This window comes from Cynocephalus volans, chromosome 10, assembly GCF_027409185.1.
Source record: "Cynocephalus volans isolate mCynVol1 chromosome 10, mCynVol1.pri, whole genome shotgun sequence".
Lineage (NCBI taxonomy): Eukaryota > Metazoa > Chordata > Mammalia > Dermoptera > Cynocephalidae > Cynocephalus > Cynocephalus volans.
Genome location: NC_084469.1, coordinates 127,901,366 through 127,922,547, shown reverse-complemented (window position 1 = coordinate 127,922,547; position 21,182 = coordinate 127,901,366). Strand labels below are relative to the sequence as shown.

At 38.4% G+C, this 21,182-nt stretch overlaps 1 protein-coding gene across 2 annotated transcripts in view; it reads left to right on the top strand.

Annotated features, from left to right (window-relative positions):
- PHLPP2 (PH domain and leucine rich repeat protein phosphatase 2) overlaps positions 1-19,764 on the top strand; it is a 62,242-nt gene extending 42,478 nt beyond the window's left edge. For both annotated transcript variants that reach the window (XM_063110599.1, XM_063110600.1), the window contains exons 12-19: positions 1,430-1,585; positions 4,138-4,338; positions 8,534-8,696; positions 8,916-9,046; positions 9,667-9,777; positions 10,592-10,786; positions 12,093-12,324; positions 15,041-19,764. In XM_063110599.1, coding sequence (XP_062966669.1) covers positions 1,430-1,585; positions 4,138-4,338; positions 8,534-8,696; positions 8,916-9,046; positions 9,667-9,777; positions 10,592-10,786; positions 12,093-12,324; positions 15,041-16,201 — 2,350 coding nt within the window. In that variant the 3' untranslated portion in view covers positions 16,202-19,764. The remainder of the gene's footprint in view (positions 1-1,429; positions 1,586-4,137; positions 4,339-8,533; positions 8,697-8,915; positions 9,047-9,666; positions 9,778-10,591; positions 10,787-12,092; positions 12,325-15,040) is intronic.
- The last annotated feature ends 1,418 nt before the right edge of the window (positions 19,765-21,182 follow it).

Sequence of the window (21,182 nt, the reverse complement as noted above, 5' to 3'; positions counted from 1 at the left end):
ATATATTTGTGTGTGTGTGTGTATTTAATTATTGCCCTGGATTTGGGTTGCCCTTTGTTTGTGAATATCGAGTACCTGCTGAGTGTAAGGCAGTGTGTTGTGCCGTGAGGAATATAGTAATGGCTAATGCATGGTCTTGGCCTGCAAGGAACTTAGTAAGAGGACAGCATGATGCGTGCACAGATAACTATGATAAAATGTACTAAAAGTTGCTGGCAGAGGTTGGTGATAAAATAGTAATAGTTAATGTTTATAAGATGAGTTATGAGCTGGGCAGTGTCCCTAGAACTTCACTTTCATTATCTTACCTAATCCTTTAAAAACCTTATTTATGCAGGTGCTGTCATCCTAAGACTTAGAGTGGTAAGGTAACTTGTCTGAGGTTGCACTTAAATAGAAAGTGATGGGAGCTGGCATTTAAAGGTAGTCATTCTTACTCCAGAGCCTTTACCACTGCACTGTATACATTAAATATTTTAGAAATTCACAAAAAATTTGAGTAATTAGAGAATGCTTCATGGAAAGATAGCATTTGAGTTGACCTTTAGTAGGTGGAGATTTCACTAAGTGGAGGGGGAAAGAGAGTGGTGCTTGGGGGTAGGGGAAAAATTATTTATCCAAAAACACTTGGGTGTAAAATGTGTGGTTATTACCTAATGGAGTTTCGAAAATTAAAACCAGAGATTTTGTAGCATAGTAGGAATGAACACAACCTTTGGAGTCAGACCTTAGTTCAAATCCAGACCTGTGCCATTTACTATTCAATGTGAGATCTTTGGCAAATCAAAGTCACTTAACCTTTCTTTTTTTTTTTTTTTAAAAGTGACTGGTAAGGGGATCTTAACCCTTGACTTGGTGTTGTCAGCACCACGCTCTCCTAGTGAGCTAACTGGCCATCCCTATATAGGGATCCAAACCCATGGCCTTGGTGTTATCAGCACCACACTCTCCCGAGTGAGCCACGAGCCAGCCCTGAAAGTCACTTAACCTTTCTGAACTTCATTGTTAAATGGCCTGGCACATTTTAAGCACTCAGTAAATAATAGTTTTTATTGTAATGAAATTTGTTATGGATTTATTATATTAATAAGTAATGTCAATATTAATAAAACACTGAAATTTTGATTCTGTCTAGACTTAAAATCTAAATTGATTTATTCTAGAAACTTCTTTTTAGTTTAGATATCCTCTGTGCTGTTGGCTTTCATTAATTCACCTTTTCTCAGAATGATCTTAATGATTTCCTGGTGGGTAGTAGCTAAACATATGGTTGTGGTTGCTTTCTTCTCTCAGGCACTTGAGAGTGATTATATAGTCTAGAGGAATGTGTTTCTATTAGTTTACCGATTTCAGTTAAATAGCCAAGGGCAGATTCAGAAAGAAAGATTTAAATGTTTTGTATTTGTTTCTTTGTACTGTTCCCCCTTAGAATTCTGAGTAGCTTGAGTCTTAGAAAACTGATGGTGGGGCACAACCATGTGCAAAGCCTCCCAGCGCTGGTGGAGCATGTGCCCCTGGAGGTGCTGGATGTGCAGCATAATGCACTCACCAGGCTGCCAGACGCCCTGTTCTCTAAGGCCTTAAAGTAAGTACCCTAGGATTTGTTTTTCAGAAGAGCAGAATCATTGGCAAAACAAATTGCATTCACCTGTCTTTGGAGTGACCTTTGGAACTGTATTTATAGACAGTTAACACCAGATAGTCCAACTATGGGTGGAGACTTATTTGCAATTTTTATGAAAGAAAATATGACACCGTTTCATGAGGCAGTAATCTTTAACTCAAAGTTGAAATAACCATCAAATACTTAAGTTTTTGTATTGTAAACAATTTCAAACATGTTGGGAAGTCAGGCTTTCATCTCAAAATGAATACAGTTATGACCCTTAAAGAGAAATTACAACATTCTCATATAGCTTTCTTGGGACGCTTTCTGCTTTTGCACTGGGGACAAAAGAACATACCACCAATGTTAATTTGGTTTTGCTTCTGGCTTTACCAAACTATCTTTGAGTTACATTTTTCATTCGCAGAGCATTTTTGCTACCTACTTTGAAAACTGCGTATTTAAAAGCAATATCTTTCCAAAAGGTATTATTTGCCTTCTCATTGCAAATTAACAAATAGATGGTATGTCTTCCAATTTAAGACCCGTTTATGTAATGTGTATGTCACCTTTATCTGCAATATGGAGAAGGCAATATTGTCTTCAATTTAGAAATGGAGAAAAGAGAGATAAATGGTAGTAATTTAACATAGGGCTATAGGAGACATACAAAACACATTTAGATCACAAGTGTCTGGCTTAATCTCTGTTTAGCAGCTTATATATTCATCTCTTAATGTATAATGTACTTGGTTGCATATTCCTCAAAATGAAATCTTTGGAAATTCTAAAAAATGTTTGAAGGAAATTTTCTTTTTGGAAAATTTATACAGAGTCTTGATGAAGTCGTTAATTAACAAGTATTTGTTAGCAGCACATGACACTGTGTTTCGTCCTAATGACAGTCTGAATAAAATTCATTTACAACCGTAGAATCTGTAGTTAGGAAGTTACTTAGCTGTAGCAAACTGTCAGTGATATTAAAACTAATTGCACAGTGCATTTTGAGGACAAAGACACAAGTAGACACATACTGCCCTCAGTAAGCTTAAAAGTTAATTAGGAATGTGGATTACATAACATGAAGAAGATTTAAGAACATACAACAAGATGAATAATATTAGCTGCCTTTTATTGAGAATGTTCTATATATACCAAACACTACGGTACGTAAATTTTTAAGTCATACCATGTTTTACCTATTAGACTGGCAAAGATTGAAATGAATTATGGGGCTTAGTTGATTAGAGCATGGTGCTGATAACACCAAGGTTCAGGGTTCTATCCCTGTACCAGCCAGCCACCCCCACCAAAAAAAGAAGTGTGATACTCATTGTTGACAAAAGTGCGAGCAAGCTGGAATTCTTATATTCTTGTGTAATTATAATTTGGTATAGCCTTTCTCGAGCTCAGTTTGGCAATATATTAAAACATTTTTGGGCCGGCCCCGTGGCTCACTTGGGAGAGTGCAGTACTGGTAGCGCTGAGGCCGCGGGTTCGGATCCTATATAGGGATGGCCGGTGCGCTCACTGGCTGAGTGTGGTGCTGACCACACCATGCCGAGGGTTGCACTCCCCTTACCAGTAAAAAAAAATTTTTTTTAAAGTATATATCCTGAGAAATTTATATTGAGTGAAATAAGCCAGGCACAGAAACAGAAATACTGCATGTTCTCACTTATTTGTGAGAGCTACAAATAAACAAATAAATAAACAAACAAATAAATGGGGGTGGGGAGAAGACACAACAATCACAATTCCTTGAACTTGAGAAGGAGGAAGGAAAGGAGGAATTGGTAAAGGGACATGAAAATCAACTGCATTTTATATTGATAAAGTTTAATAATAAAAAATATATACATATATATATATCCTTTGATCCTACAAATTCTGTTTCTAGGAATGTACCCTAAAGAAATAATTGGATAAAGGGCTGGCCAGTTAGCTTCCTTGGTTAGAGCATGGTGCTGATAACACCAAGGTCAGGGATTTGATCCCCTTACTGGCCAGCCACCAAAAATAAAAACAAAAAAAAGAAATAATTGGATAAAGACACAAAGGTGCTCATTACAATGTCTATAATAGTATATGTATGGAAATGGAAACAGACTACATGTCTATTATCAGGGTGTTGTTATGGTATTGGCTAAATAAATAATGATACTCTTAAAACCAGATGAAAATTTTTTCTGAAGGGTGTCTTCATAGTTCAAATATGTGTGAACATGATACTCAATAACATCCTTTCAATAGAAACATAGGTGGTAAAAGACAAAGCAAGGTTAGAGTCAGGCCACGACAGAAGCCTGGGAAAACAACTAAGCCTATAATTTTCTCTACTTTGCTTGTATGAGTTGAGTGAAAGGAACTTTGGGTTGGATAGAAGCAATTAGCAAAACTACCTGGACGAAATTACCTTTTTTTTTAGTTTGGGAGCTTGGAATGCAGCATTCCATACTGAGATAGCATGGTGATTTCTCCATAATGAGGCAACAAATGAAAGAAACAATGATTTATGTGTGTTCTGTCAGTCTCAGATACTTGAATGCATCTGCAAATCGTCTGGAGTCTTTACCATCTGCCTGCACTGGGGAGGAGAGTCTGAGTATGTTGCAACTGCTCTATCTGACCAGCAATCTCCTAACAGATCAGTGTATACCTGTCCTGGTGGGTCATTCGCACCTGCGGATCTTGCATCTTGCAAACAACCAGCTACAGACCTTTCCCGCAAGGTAAATGAATGCAAACTTTGATCATTTCAGATACGTAATATTAATTCTACATCTCTCAGACTAAATTATAGCTATCTGACTATTACTCTTGCTTTATGTTGACTGGCTTACTGATGCTGTGGTTTCACTAGTTGAATGGAAAGATCTCATCCTCATAGTTTGTGCCCTGTTGTTAAGTATCAGTAATTAGAGAAATTGTGGTTAAAATGTGTTTAATTTTTAGTTCTAATTATTTAATGAGGGTCTGAGAATGTTCAACCTAGAAAAGTACAGGCTTACGAAATAAAGAAATTCTGAAGACAATTTTTTCTTTTCTCTTATCAGCACTGTTTTATAAAATACTGTTGCCTATTAATTTATTCATAGTATGTATATTGAATGCCTACTTTATGCCAAGTACTGTGTAACAGTTACAGTCTCTGTCCTCAAGGAACTTATAGTCAAATTTGGGGAATAGACAAGTGTATAGGCAATTGCAGTACAGTAAATGCAGGATGTTAAAGATATTCACACACATTGCTAGCTGCACTGCACAGAGCCTAGAGGTGGAGTTAGGCTTCCTGGAGGAAGAGATTAGTAGTAGATTATTTATCCAGGCTACAACTGTGAGAAGACATAAGAGAAATGTTCAGTGCTGTCAAAGTTTTAGACACCATCAGTGGAGAAATAAATCTCTTTCAAAATACATTTGATAAGAAGAATTTGGAAAATTTAACACCAGAAAAATCTATCTATACTATAAAAGTAGTCATTTAAAATCATATTTTCAAAAACTAAGAAAATGGAGAAGTGACATTAAATATAATTTGAATGAAATTATATAATATTTGATATAATTTGAATGAACACTATATATTTTGATTTTAATTTTATTTTACAAAAATTCTTAAAAATGTGATAAACTCAGAAAAACTAATTACTAAAAAATAATTTTGTAAACATTTATAAAATGAGATTGAGCTTAAGATAAGCAGGATAAACTTGATTGCTTCTTTGAAAGAATTTGAACAGTGGCTTTTAAAGCAAATGCAGAATCTTAGTTTTAGGATGTGGTAGAGCTCTTAAAATCTTCTCAGGTTAATTTAATTGGCCTCATATACTCATATACGAGGAGTCTTCCAAAAGTTCATGGAAGGATTCATATCATGTTTTAATTCCATTTTTCCACAAACTTTTTGAAGTTCCCTCATAAAGGGAAAATGTTAGACCACTGACAAGTCATATTAGTTTATGAAGCTGTTGAGTGATACCACGTATAATATTCTAAAACTAATGAATCTTGCTTAATTTGACAACACTCTTAATGTTAGAGGGGTCCAAGGCAGGCTGGTATAAAACTTTTTTTTTTTTTAAAATTTTATTTTGTCAATATACAATGTGGTCGATTATTGTAGCCCATTACCGAAACCTCCCTCCCTCCTCCCTCTCCCCCCTCCCACCCAACAATGTTTGCTTGTCGTGTCAACTTCAAGGAATTGTAATTGTTATGTCTTCTTCTCCCCCCCGGTTTTTTTTTTCGTGTGTGTGTGTGAATTTATTTATTTTTATCTCCCACCAATAAGTGAGAACGTGGTATTTCTCTTTCTGTGCCTGACTTGTTTCACTTAATATAATTCTCTCAAGGTCCATCCATATTGTTGCAAATGGCAGTATTTCATTCGTTTTTATAGCTGAGTAGTATTCCATTGTGTAGATATACCACATTTTCCATATCCACTCATCTGATGATGGACATTTGGGCTGGTTCCAACTCGTAGCTATTGTAAAGAGTAATGCGATGAACATTGGGGAACAGGTATACCTTCGACTTGATGATTTCCATTCCTCTGGGTATATTCCCAGCAGTGGGATAGCTGGGTCATATGGTAGATCTATCTGCAATTGTTTGAGGAACCTCCATACCATTTTCCATAGAGGCTGCACCATTTTGTAGTCCCACCAACAATGTATGAGAGTTCCTTTTTCTCCGCAACCTCGCCAGCATTTATCGTTCAGAGTCTTTTGGATTTTAGCCATCCTACCTGGGGTGAGATGGTATCTCAGTGTAGTTTTGTTTTGCATTTCCCAGATGCTGAGTGATGTTGAGCATTTTTTCATATGTCTGTTGGCCATTTGTATATCTTCCTTAGAGAAATGCCTACTTAGCTCTTTTGCCCATTTTTTAATTGGGTTGCTTGTTTTTTTCTTGTAAAGTTGTTTGAGTTCCTTGTATATTCTGGATAATAATCCTTTGTCGGATGTATATTTTGCAAATATTTTCTCCCACTCTGTTGGTTGTCTTTTAACTCTGTTAATTGTTTCTTTTGCTGTGCAGAAGCTCTTTAGTTTGATATAATCCCATTTGTTTATTTTTGCTTTGGTTGCCCGTGCTTTTGGGGTCGTATTCATGAAGTCTGTGTGCAGTCTTACTTCCTGAAGTGTTTCTCCTATGTTTTCTTTAAGAAGTTCTATTGTTTCAGGGTGTATATTTAATTCTTTAATCCAGTGCATGGTGAAACGTATGGGTCTAGTTTCATTCTCCTGCATATTGATATCCAGTTCTCCAGGCTGGTATAAAACTTAAAACACATCAAAGCAAATGAAAATAAGAATAGCAGTAAAGACAAGAATTAACAACAGGTCACACAAAATCAGAATAATCCGAATATATATAATAAAACTAAGTGGAATTTAAGAGCAACATATTCAAGAAAAGGAATTTTCCATACTAAATAATAAATTCACTATCAGGTTATATCCTAAGTAATGTTATAATTGTACAGGCACAATCTAAATCTTGTTTCTTTTGGATTATTTTCAGAATCTAGCACAGTTTTGGGTACACAGTAAGAAACTTGTTGATATGGGTATTGCATTTCTAATTACAAGTCAGAAAAATCCAGGCAGGTAATAGTATAAGAGAAAAGCATGAGATTTGGACATGGGAACACTTTTAAAATATAAGTTAAAAAGAAAAGCATATATATATATATATATATATGTACTTAGGTAAAATATAGCAACATTTTTTAAATTGAAAAATAAAGTGTTAAGGCTGGCGAGTTAGCTCAGTTTGTTAGAGTGCAGTGTTGATAACACCAAGGTCAAGGATTTGGATCCTCATACTAGTCAGTTGCCAAAAAAGAAAAATATAGTTTTATGCCTAAAAAAGACAAGAATACTACCTACCAAAATGTCATCAGAGATTATTTCTGGTAGTGAGATTTAGAGATTTTTTTTTTCTGTTTCTCTCTATTTTCCAATTTTTTTCAGTTAGTGTATATTATTATTTATTATTATAATAAGCAAAGATAATTTGAATTTACCAAGCTTAGTTACTAAAAAGTATTTATGAATTATCTAGCAATAGGAATTATTTATGAGATGTTATATGAAAAAGGTAGGATATAAAATTTATGTAAAACAAATGTTTATATGAGAAATTTGGTAGGGAATTCAGCAAAATTGTAATAGTAATTCTTTAGATTGGTGATGTATTTTCTTTATTTTCTAAACTTTCTCTCCATATTTTGGCAGCTTATTATTTTTATAATTCTTTAAATCAATAAATCAAAAGAAGTCAGAGCAATTTGTAGTAATCTAGATAAAGGTGTTAGGCCGACTTAAGATATTTCGCTTACCATATAGAAAGCTTTGCTCAATCAGTGGAACAATGTGAATCACTTGCATTACAGACCTGAGCACAGGGCTGTGTCTAATAAGAACTTGATAAATGTTTAGTGGAGATGAGTTACGTTATGAACAGATAATTGTAGAAATCTAGAACTGGCAGGAATCTTAGTGATGATTTAGTGCAATTTCTTTATTTTACAGCTGAGAATGTTGAGGTCTGCTGACATTAACTTAACTGGTGTTTTGCAGCTAATTAGTGGCAAAGCAAAGAACAGAACTAATCTTCCAAGATTAAGCCAATGCTTTTCCAGCCACTTTCTGTAAGCAGATAACAGGGAGATGTTCATGCCCACAAGATCCAGCAGCTGTAACACAGTAGTCCTTGAAACACACTGAGAGGCAGATTAGGCTGAGATATAGCAGGTCATCTTGGTGAGCCATTGCCTTTGCTGGTGTCTGACTGTTTCATGCTCATCATCATCTGGCAGTGTGGAACAGGTCAGCCTTCTGTATTCAAGTAGCAGTTGCTTGGCAGCTGCTCATTTTTGATGCATTATATAGTATTTTGGTGTTTCTTTTTCAGCAAACTAAATAAATTGGAGCAGTTGGAGGAACTGAACCTAAGTGGCAACAAGCTTAAAACTATTCCTACAACCATAGCAAACTGCAAAAGGCTGCACACCCTTGTTGCTCACTCCAACAACATCAGCATTTTCCCAGAAATACTGCAGTTGCCTCAGATCCAGGTACTTTTATGTTCCAGAATGATGTCCTTATGGGGGAAATGACAGGCATGTGAATGAGATTATTCTCTTCTTATGTACTCAGTTTGGGACCAGAGTACATTTAATTGATCCCTGGGAAGAAATTAAGTTCCCCTTTGAGGAAATAGTAGGAGATGGAGCACTTGATAGTAAAGAACTAACTATGATGTATTTCCTTTTGATTTCTCCATTTTGTCTCAGTTTGTAGACCTAAGTTGCAACGACTTGACAGAAATCCTGATTCCGGAGGCTCTGCCTGCTTCATTACAAGACCTTGACTTGACTGGAAATACAAATCTGGTTCTGGAACACAAGACACTGGACATATTTAGGTAGGAAAAAATTTGAAGTTGAATCCACAGTTTGAAGGCCCACCAGCCATGAGTGGGTCTTCTTGAGGACTGTGGCAATCTCCATTAATTAAAGGAATAGAGTGGATGAGGTCATAAAGCCCTTAGGTTCTCTTTGATTCAGCTATGAATGGATGTTCTATCTAGTTGTCAGTCTATTTATGTTAGGACTGCTCATGGCTACTAGCCAGCCACATACTGAATATTTTTACATGGCAGGCATAGATATTTTGGGTGGCACAGATCATATTATAACACCTAAGAGACAATACAATTTCATTCTTTGTACGAAGACTTCATTGTATCAACATACTTAAAATAAGTAGAGTTGGCTGAAATTTAGAAATCTTAGTTTTGTTTAGTTTTTCATTGAAACGAAAGGCATTATTTGTAACAATATTTACTGGCTCCTGTTTCTTCCTTCTTCTTCTTTCTTTCCTTTCCCCTCCTTGTTGGCCAGTAGTTTAGCATACTGCTTTCATTTTGTCTCTCTAGAAATGAATTTTTTAGTCTGCCAACAGATTATTTTATAGAAACATCAGTATGTTTTGTAAAATACAGAAGAGAATATGGTTTAATCTTCCCTTCCTCTCCTCTGACAGCCATATCACAACCCTGAAAATTGATCAGAAACCTTTGCCAACCACAGATTCTGCAGTTACATCAACTTTCTGGAGCCATGGACTGGCTGAGATGGCAGGGCAGAGAAATAAGTGAGTATGTTGGCCACGGAGACTGATAAAGAAAAAGCCAGCCCCTGGTGTCTGGGAACTGGTCTGATGCTCACAGCTATTGCACATAAACAAATCATAGAATGTCACTGTCATATAAGGTCCCTCTGAGACCATGACAGAATGAGACAAAAACAAGATGACTGTGCAGTCCACAAAATACCAGACACCCCCTTGATGACTAAAATGGGTGAATTCTCCTTTTCTTTTTTCTTTTTAACCAATTACAGCTCTATCCTCACACTAATCTTTCCTCCCTGTAGGTAAGATATATTGAGATACCCAAGCATAGAATGATCCTGCTTTCTGACACCACCCAATCTAGTATGATCCTCCACTTCCTTAGAACCTCTACAAAATGACCCAACCAAAGCCTATCCTGTATTAGGTTCTTCCCAGCACCCTCTTACATGTACACCCTAGGGCTCCATGGTGTGCATTCTCCCTTCCTGCAAGGAGTAATAAATCCAACTTGTCCACCCACAGGTGTGCTGTGGTGGACTTTGTCTGAGGGGCCTTGACGACACGAGTCCTTAATCACGATGAAGAAAAAACATTTTATCTTGTAAAGCTAATATGTACTGCCCATGGATATGGCTGAATTTCTCCTTTCCTTAGGACATCAAGTCTCAGATGTCGCCTCATTAGCTTATCTGGGGACTTTTTTCATGTTTAGATTAAGATTTACTGCTATTCTCTACCTTCGATTAATAATATTTAAAAGAATGCTCCCAGAAGAATAATCTTTTACTGATAACTTTCTTTGATGATTGTCTTTTTCATATTTCTGTTATAGGCTATGTGTATCTGCCCTCGCTATGGATAACTTTGCAGAAGGGGTGGGAGCTGTGTATGGCATGTTTGATGGGGACCGAAATGAGGAGCTCCCTCGCCTGCTCCAGTGTACGATGGCAGATGTGCTTTTGGAAGAGGTACAACAGTCAACAAATGACACAGTTTTCATGGCTAACACCTTCTTGGTATCTCACAGGTAAGCAAGCATGTGGGTTGAATAATCCCTAATTCAGTTCTACTTTTGGAAAATAAATCTCTCTAAGCTATGTCAGTGTCTAAATACTTGTTATTGGGGTTTTACCCAACTAACCTCATTGAAGTCTAAGCCACTTAAGGGCAAAAATCCTATGTAACCAAACTGTTGAAAATCTTAGTAGGGCCGAGCCCGTGGCGCACTTGGTGGAGTGCTGCGCTGGGAGCGCGGCGACGCTCCCGCCGCGGGTTCGGATCCTATATAGGACTGACCGGTGCACTCACTGGCTGAGTGCCGGTCACGAAAAAACGACAAAAAAAAAAAAAAAGAAAATCTTAGTAGCTAATGGAGCATCTTGCACCTCAGGTGGACTGCATAAAGGATAGGAACAGCCGAGAGGTTGTCAGCTTGTATGATCAAGGTTGACATTGGTTTTATCATTCTCACTAACATGAAGCAAGGTGCTGGGAAAGGAGTCTACAAGTATTTTTCAGTAGCAGAATTGAGCTAGAAACTTGGCAAAATAGAAGGTTTGGGAAAGGGAACTCAATTTATGAAGTACCTCCCAAGAGCCAGGCACTGTACCAAGCATTTTTCACACTATAATTTTCAAAACAAGCCAAAGAGGTAGGTATTTTATCAAAGAAATGTCTTAGAGAAGTAACTTCCTGAGGATCTATGGCCAGGAAATGGCAGAGTTGGAATTTGAAACTAGATCTTTCTGATAGTATCTGCTGTATGTCGGCACCATTCTAAGTGCAGGTGGATAGGTGCCATCATGTGTCTGGGGGAAATACAAGGAGAATTACCATACTTCCTACAAGGACCTTACAACCTAAGTGAGTGGTTTTCACAGTGTTGTTCTAGGACCAGCAGTCTCATTATCACTGGAAACTTGTTAGAAATGCAGATTAATATGCCAGCCCTGGACCCACTGACTCAGGAACTCTGGGGCAGGGCCCAGCAATCAGTGTTCTAACAAGCCCTCCAGGTAATTCTGATGTGCTGAAGTTTGCAAACCCCTGAAACCAGAAGTCTGTGATCAGACATAGGAGTGGTAAAGACGCACCTTCACTGACTCCCCAACCCCTATGCCCTTTTTGTAAAATCTCTTTTCTCAGTCAGCTGAGAGTGGAAGGCAGAACTCTTTACCACCATCACCCATAGCAAATGTCTGCCTTTGGATGGATAAGGCTAAGGCTGGTTCAGGATTTCATGGCAGAAAAACAAGGAAAGGACAGATGGAAAGGACCACCACTTTATTCTAAAACTAGCTACCCCACCTTCATTTTCTTTTCTTTCTAAACAGGAAATTAGGAATGGCTGGCCAGAAGCTGGGCTCCTCTGCTCTCCTGTGCTACATCCGCCCTGACACTGCCGATCCAGCAAGTAGTTTTAGCTTGACCGTGGCCAACGTTGGCACATGCCAAGCAGTCCTGTGCCGAGGTGGGAAGCCAGTGCCCCTCTCTAAAGTCTTCAGCCTGGAACAGGACCCAGAGGAAGCACAAAGGGTGAAGGACCAAAAAGCCATCATCACAGAGGTGTGTCTCACTCTCTGCCAGTCATGTCTCCCCAAATCTAGTGAAGGCTGCTTTGCATGGAGGTGACAAAGGTCCATTTTCCTTCTATCATGCCTTATAAATTATATCCAACCCACATAAATGTTTGATTCAGAGGGTTCTGATAACAGTTCTAGAAGAAAATCTACTGAGCAGTTAGTGACTAGCAAAAAGAAAAAGCAAAATTTATTAGAATCAAAAATCCTAATTTGTGATCCTGTAAATGCATAGCTAGCAAGTAAAATGGGTGTTAAGTGTTCCTCTTAAGATAATTTCCAGCTCGTCTGGTTTGTTTTTCCAAACGGAAGAAGAAAGAGTCCTATAGTTTGACATCCCCATTCTGAAATGCAAAGTTTCAAAATATTTTTCCTGTTTATATTATATGTGCCTTAGTGTGCTCTGATGTTCTTTTTTTTATAATGAGGCCCCAGTATCTATAGGATTTTACAGCTTTTCTCTTGTTTTAGAAATTAGCATAACATTTTTGCTCTCAGAGACTTTAGCAATTACATGTAAGCTTTGTTTACTGAAAAGTAGAATTCCGTTCAGATCTTGTGCCTATTTTAAATTCAACTGTTTCTTTATTGTTGAGTTTGAAAAGTTCTTTCTATATTTTGGAAACAAGTCCGTTATTAGATATGTACTTCACTAATATTTTCTTCAAGTCTAGGACTTGTCTTTCCATTCTCTTAACAGTGTCTTTTACATAGCAAAAGTTTTTAGTTTTAATGAAGTCCCACTTACCATTTTTTTCTTTCATAGTTTGTGTTTTTGGTGTTGTATCTAAAAATTCATTGCCAAACCCAAAGACACCTAGATTTTCTTCTGTGTAATCTAGAAACTTTATAGTTTTGTGTTTTACAGTTAGGGCCATTTTGAGTTAATTTTTGTGAAAAGTGCAAGCTGTGTGTCTGGATTCACTTTTTTGCATGTGGATGTCCAGTTGTTCCAGCACCAATTGTTGTAAAGACCATCCTCTCTCCATTGTATTGCCTTTGCTACTTTGTCAAAGACAATTGACTATATTTGTGTGGGTCCATTTCTGGGCTCTTCATTTTGTCAGAATTTTTTTTTTAATAAAAAAATAAAATTTATTTCTTATAGTTTCTTTTTTTCCATTTTGTCCGAATTCTGTATGAGGACCTTCCATCTTAGATTCTATCCAAGGAAACACAAAATCAGAAAGTATCATTATAATTTGGTTGATGCTATTAGGATTCTGGGAGTTTGAGGCATTAGTTTTAGATGGATATTTCAGTCAAAACAAATGAAAGACAAAAGATAACTTTTTGCTTGATTAGTCTATTTTTATAGAGTTTAGATAATGTTTAGATTTTCCTTAGGGATCTGAGACAAGAAATATTTTTATAAATGTTGTTTTAACCACAAACATTTATTTTTTTTTTAATTTTTAATTTTTTTTTTTTTTGTCTTTTTCGTGACCGGCACTCAGCCAGTGAGTGCACCGGCTATTCCTATATAGGATCCAAACCCGCGGTGGGAGCATCGCCGCGCTCCCAGCGCCGCACTCTCCTGAGTGCGCCATGGGCTCGGCCCAACCACAAACATTTATTGTTTGCCTATTATTTGCCAAGAACCATACCCTCATTATTTCATTTAATCTTAATAATAACTCTCATGAAAGAAGTGCTTTCAATTCCATTTTACAGATGAAGAAAATAAAGTGTTGAGTTTGTGACAAATTTCAGTAAATGAGAAGCCAGGATTTTCACCCAGAGAGTGACTGCAACTGTGAAATTAGTTTATTGATGACCTTAGAGTTTTCATTTGTTTTTTCTTGGAGAGAAATCAATGCAAAGTATCTAGCATATGAACATTCCTAGCCTGCAACCAGAGTTATTCCTTTTCTTCTAAGTTTAGAATGATAAGGGTTCTGGTTTGATCTGCTCTTCATTCTTGGAACAGTCCTTACGGAGTAGGTGAATTATGCTACAGATTTCAGACTCTCATTTTCTAGGTTAAATTACCTCAGAGATTATTTAATGCTTTTGCTACCAAAATTCTCTTAGCCATTTGATATTTTTTCAGTCCCAACTGTGCCTTTAAATGAGAAATAATTTTTAGTGACCCACCTGAGTTTTGGCCTCACTAAGAGTACTGAGAGTGAGTGATGGAGAATTAATGACAGTTCTTATTGTTTTTCTAACAACTTTCTCTGTTTAAGGATGTACTGAGACCTGTCCTTCATGTTAGAGCAAATATGAGTATCTTCTGAGATGATGGTACCTTTTAGTCACTTAATTTTAATTGGAATTAACTTCAGTCCTCTAAATTATGAATATAATAATCATATTGTATTTTGTCTTTTTAGAACTCTTTTCATAGGGCCGGCCCGTGGCTCACTCGAGAGAGTATGGTGCTGATAACACCAAGGCCACGGGTTTGGATCCTATATAGTGATGGCTGGTTAGCTCACTGGCTGAGCGTGGTGCTGCCAACACCAAGCGAAGGGTTAAGATCCCCTTACCAGTCATCTTTAAAAAACAAACAAACAAACAAAAAAAACCTCTTCATTTATTTGTAAGTCCACTTAAAATTATATTGGTTGTGGGAAAAAAATCATATAACATGTAAATTCTATTTTATTGTAGATTCCTAAGCATTGTGATCTAGAAAGATATAAAGTTGCATGTCATTGTTGCTTGTTTCTCAAAATGTGCATTCTGCTGGTCTCTAGGACAACAAAGTGAATGGGGTAACCTGCTGTACCCGGATGTTGGGCTGTACATACCTCTACCCATGGATCCTCCCCAGGCCCCATGTATCTTCCACTCCACTTACCATTCAAGATGAGTTGCTGATTCTGGGAAACAAAGCATTGTGGGAACACTTGTCATACACAGAAGCTGTCAATGCAGTGCGTCATGTACAAGACCCATTAGCTGCTGCCAAGAAGCTGTGCACATTAGCACAGAGCTATGGTTGTCAGGACAATGTGGGGGCGATGGTGGTTTACTTGAACATTGGTGAGGAAGGCTGCACTTGCGAATTGAATGGGCTCTCCCTCCCAGGTCCTGTGGGATTTGCTTCCACCACCACCATCAAGGACACCCCCAAGCCAACCACTCCGTCCTCCAGCAGTGGTATTGCCTCTGAGTTCAGCAGTGAGATGTCCACCTCGGAGGTGAGCAGTGAAGTGGGCTCCACTGCTTCTGATGAACACAATGCTGTGGGCCTGGATGCTGGCGTGCTTCCCAGGCCAGAGAGGCGCTGCAGCCTCCACCCAACACCCAGCTCTGGGGTTTTTCAGCGCCAGCCTTCTTGTGCAACCTTCTCCAGTAATCAGTCTGACAACGGCCTGGACAGTGATGATGACCAGCCAGTTGAAGGGGTCATAACCAATGGCAGCAAGGTAGAAGTAGAAGTAGATATCCACTGCTGCAGAGGAAGAGATCTTGAGAACACTTCCACTGCTGTGGAGAATTCTCCTACCCTATGTCCTGAGGAACATGCTAGAGGATTGTTTTTTGGGATCCGAAGACAGAACAGTGTGAACAGTGGCATACTTCTGCCAGTGAGCAAGGACAAGATGGAATTACAGAAGTCTCCCTCCACTTCTTGTCTCTATGGAAAGAAACTCTCCAATGGCTCTATTGTGCCCCTAGAAGACAGCCTGAACCTCATTGAAGTGGCCACAGAAGCACCCAAGAGGAAAACTGGCTATTTTGCTGCCCCGACTCAGCTGGAACCAGAGGATCAGTTTGTTGTACCTCGTGACCTGGAAGAGGAAGTGAAAGAGCAGATGAAGCAGCACCAGGAAAGCAGGTCTGAGCCCGAGCCCGAGCCCAGCGAAGAGGAGCGGACCGAGCCCCCGGAGGAGTTTGACACAGCACTGTGATTCTGCCCCCACAGTGGGCACAGTGCGACAGAAAGCTGTGTAGAGGTGGGACAGGGACCCTTCCAGAGGCATTTTGCCTCTTCATTTCTAAACCATAGATGTGTGGGGTAGAACTCAGAGCCAAAAAAAGGTGAGCACTGTCAGGGTCTGGCTCTGGATAAGCTAGTAGCCACGATCAGTGTTAAGTCTCACATTTAACCTGCATTGGAATTCCCAGAATTACTGGGAAGAAAGCAGATGATGTTCTCTATCAGTCCTACCACCTGCCATTAACCCTTTCTCTCCTAGGATCACTTTGAGAATTGCCTGCCTGGGCAGGAAAGGGACTATTTCTGTGGAGGAAATAAGATTGATTACCTTTACTAATTGCTGCTGATGGATCTCTGTGATAGAGAAATCACCTTATCTCTCAGACTAACTCATGGGGTGTGATGTGACTAGTCACATGGCTTTTCATTCTTCTCTACGAGAATACAGCCTAACAAAATGATGTTTATTGGAAATGTAGAACCAATCAAACAGATAATTTATGTATGTAATGTAATGAGAGCACTTTTCATTGACTGTGAACTTTTCGTTTTTGAAACTGCACTCGAGCCAATCTTCTTAGAGGCAGCCAGCACCTTTGTCCCTAGGCAGAGAGAGAACCGGTGCTGGAGCCTTCTCTGAGGGTACTAGGGAGGACCCTGGGAAATCGAGTTAACTGTGGGATGCCAGACTGTCAAAGCTCCTGAGAAACTTGACGTAGTAGGATCTTCTTCTGGGGATGAAGATGGGGAAGGAGGAAGGACTGAGACTACTTCTCCCAAAATGAGAAAAAGAGGATGACCCCTTGACAAATAAGACACCTGCTAGGAATTTCCAAGCAGATCACAAGGGAGGAATTGTGGGATTGGCCTCTTTCCTTAATGTGGTAGAGTTGGCAGTCAGCTTCCTCACAGGTAAGGCCAAGGCCAACACTGCTTGCATCCAAGCAACCTTGAGTTAGAGCAGATAACTCTGAGACAGGCTGAGGCCTAATGAGAACAGATGGAGTCACAGGTTAGACTTGTTCCTTCTTTACTCTGGAGCAGAGGGATGACTTTCTAGAATGTCGGAAATGAGTTGAGAGCTCACCTGTTTAACATTGTACTCTTCTGAAAACTGCTTATTCACCTCATGTGGTTTCAGAGTACTGGGCTCAATACCAATATAGGAAAGACTCTTAATTGAGAAATTCCTAAACTTACAAGAAACCTGTACTTGTTTGCACATTCTACATAACCTTAGCAAAATGCAGTTCCTTCCATTTTCTGTCGCTTTTTTCATTAGAAGATTTACTTAGGAAAATTAATTCTTATTTATTCCTACAGAATTAATTTTGGCATTGCTTGATTTTATCCAATGGGGAATGTGCTTTGAATTTTTGGAACACTTTCACAATTAAAAAGGAAATGAAGTGGAACTATTTTTAATTTGTTTCATTGGAAACAAATGTTAAAGATAAGGCTGAATATATTCATTTGTGTTTTTTGGCAAGTTTTTGTTCAAGCCAGATGACCTGTCCACAAAGGGTTATGTGTCTTTATCTTCTCAGAGGCCCTGTACCTTGCACATGCGTCAGTAGGGTGCACTCTTGGGGGATTCTGTACCACTTCAATGGCTGTTGGATGTTCAGCCCCTCAAGAATCTGAACTTGAGTGCCTAAGTTGTCAGGAACACTTGACTTCCCTGTGTCAAACTACTGGTCATCTACTTAAAAAGTTTAGAACTCAGGTCTTTGATTTGAAGTGGGGGACATAGTGGCTCATACAAAGTTTAGGTGCTGTTAGAAGATGGGAACAATAGTGTGTTGCCACCTTATTTTTATATGGGAACATGGAAAAAAAAAAATGGAAATGAAGGAAAAACCCAAGATAATAGTGATGGGTGATGTAAAACATCTTCCTACCCAGACAGCAGAACCTTTGGGTTATAGAATAGTGATGTTGTCTAAGAATGAAAGTTATTTTTGGAATATACTGCTTTAATGTATAGTCTCATAAAAATTGTTCTTCATCTGTGAACCTTTTTCTTGTCTTCTGTTTGTTTCCTACCCTACTTATTGGAACCACCTCAAAACCTAGTTCTGAAATGACCTTACCAAAAGTAAATAAATTTTAGTCAGCAGAACTCTGAAATTACAAATGTTCTTTTGTGTGGTAGAGTTATTTTTAGGAATCATTAGGTTGTATTGAAAACCTTTAATATAGGCTATGCCAAAACTGATTATTCTTTTAAAAATTTTAATTCATGTCCTTCTACAGTTGCTTGGTATTAAAACAGAGGGTAAAAAGGCCATAGCACACTACCAAAAGTATAATGTATTAAACTGTTTTAACTTGTGAACTAATTTGTAGACGTATTCTCTGAGTGGGCTGTCAGTGAAATCCAGCAATCTGTCTCCAGGTGACTGTAATCTACTTCCCAGTATTTCACCCAGAGGATGTGTTCCCAGGTGGGCAGAGTACAGTTGATCTCTAGCACAGAGATTCTGGCCTCTGCATGATTCTCAGGTCTCTGTGTACCTCCTGTTTAATAGAGAAGTTTAAGAGAATTTCTGAAAGAATAATATTCCTGGTTATGGGAGTAGTTCAGGAATCTCATGGGAAGAAAGAAAAATACATGTGTCTTGGCAGCCATGATATTCTTATTCTTATCCAAATGGATTAGAAGTATATTTGAAAATTTGAATGTTAGTATGACATAATACTACAGTGCTACTATAGAGTCAATTCATTGAATCCCCACTCCTGATACAAGCGAGGGCTTTAGTATGCTACTGTAGAGTGTATGTGTGCAATAAGTCAGTCATTTTCCACGTGTACAGAACAGTCAGTGTGAGCAGCTTGGTAACCACTGGGTGCTATTACAATTGTTTGTAGTGAGTACTGTTTTCCAGGAGATGGAGCCAGTTAGGTTTGGCCGATCTACTGAATATCAAGTGATACGCTTCCTTCCATGTAGCCCATCAGCAAAAGCAGGTACTTGGAAGCCACAGGCTCACCTTCTCTCTCTATTCAATAATTGTTAATGAAGAGACCTCCATAAGGGAGCACTTGGCTATTATGGTAAATGTACCAATTATTAAATAATTAGTCTCCAAGCCATTGGTGATGTCTGTAGCATCACTGTAGAACTGTCTTGTGTCACTTTTTACTTCTCTCTGGATGGAGCCTTTCAGACTCCCCAGTCATGGAAGCGAGGCAAGTTAGTCTTTCTCTCCAGTTAGTGACTTTTACCCCATAGGTGGGGAAGCACTTCCTAGATTGAGAAAAGCAGCTACACTAAATCCTGCTCTGTTTCCCTCATTTGGTGATCAATCACACATAAGCTCCTTGTATTCTAAATTTCATGCACTTCTCCCAGATGCTATAGGGTTTTCTCTCACTGTTGCCAGTGGATGTCATCCAGGCAGTGGGCTCATATCTTATGGTTTTGTGCAATCATTGTTGTATTGTAGTCCTAAGACTCATTATAGTGTATTTTTGATATTTTTGAAATGTGTTAAATTTTTTAATTCAATAATATGAGCCAGAGCATGTTGCAGCAAATCTATTGTTTGTAAAAAAACAACAATAACAATAATAAATAAAATAAAATGGAATATCTTTTTTATGGCTTTGTTTTAAAATGGAATGCCTGTTGTTTTATAAATACTTTATTTTAGCATGAAGCTATAATTTTCTCTCCTAATTTATATGTACAGGAACCTAATTCTTTTAGGATTCTTCTTGCTTTTAAGGGAAGATAAGCAAGAACAAACACATGAAACCACTTTCTGTGACTATGAAACTGTGAGTTAAGGCAAGAATAAATACTTTTGATCTCCTTTTCAGCTGAAATAGCAGTAAAGATTATTACTTTAAGAAACATTCTGATTTGGCTTACACTTGTAAAGAAGTCTCAAAGACAGGGAACACGGTCCTTATTTACATGCAGGTTATTAGCTGACTAGAGAAAATGCAATTGTAAACCATCTGCAGCTCCTCTTAAATAAATCACAGGGTAGATGGTGACAGAGGAGCTGAGCTTGCCACTATGTTTTCACAAGGTATTAGCTTTGGTGTTAAAGAACTGGTGATGACTCACAGGACACTTAGAATCCCGTTAAACCTCTAAATTGTTGCTCCTTCCTCTACCCCCATTGGGTGTTCCCATAATCTGGATTTTCAAGTAAGATTACATCTCATTCCAATAAAGGCCAAGTTAAAGTCATTTTGCAGGTTTTCTCTACTAGAATGAACATTTTAAAAACTTGGTTTGATGACTATGGAGCACCTCCAACGTGCTGGACACTACGCCACCACCTCCTTAAGTACCTCAGTTCCATGAGACACGCATGCCCCAAGGCCAGGGTGGCAGAAATGCAGTTCTCTGAGTATGTTCTCTGCTTCATATGATATTCATTCCCTGGTACACCAATGGCCACAGGAGTTCATTAGTCACTCAGAACACGTTCCAGTGTGTGACTTAGTGGGTCTGAGTTTTGCTTCTGCTGCTTAAAAAAAGGTTTTGTGACCTCAGGCAAGTTACTTGATCTTTCTGGTTTTTCTTGTTTAAGTGGACATAATAGTATCCATCATTAGTCATGAGCTTAAATGAGCTGACACAAAGTGCTTCTTTAGCACAATACTAGGCACAGAGTGAGCACTCAATGAAACAACTCTGAACTATTGGCTAGACCACTGAACCTTCTTGAACTTTGTCTCCTCATCTGTAAAATGTGAATAGTAAATCTTGGCTTGCCTACCTGACAAGCGGTAGTGAATAAGGTAAGGTGTGCTAACGTGTTTTGAATGTTATAAAGCTCCAGACGTATCGGAGTGTTGTTAATTACAGTCATTGATGGGCTCCAGTCACGTAAGTAAAGCTGCATCTCAGGAGCAGTATAGTGTAGATGGGTCTGGGCACAAAGTTGGGGTCAGATAGGCCAAAGTCCCCATTTAATCAAGCACGGGAC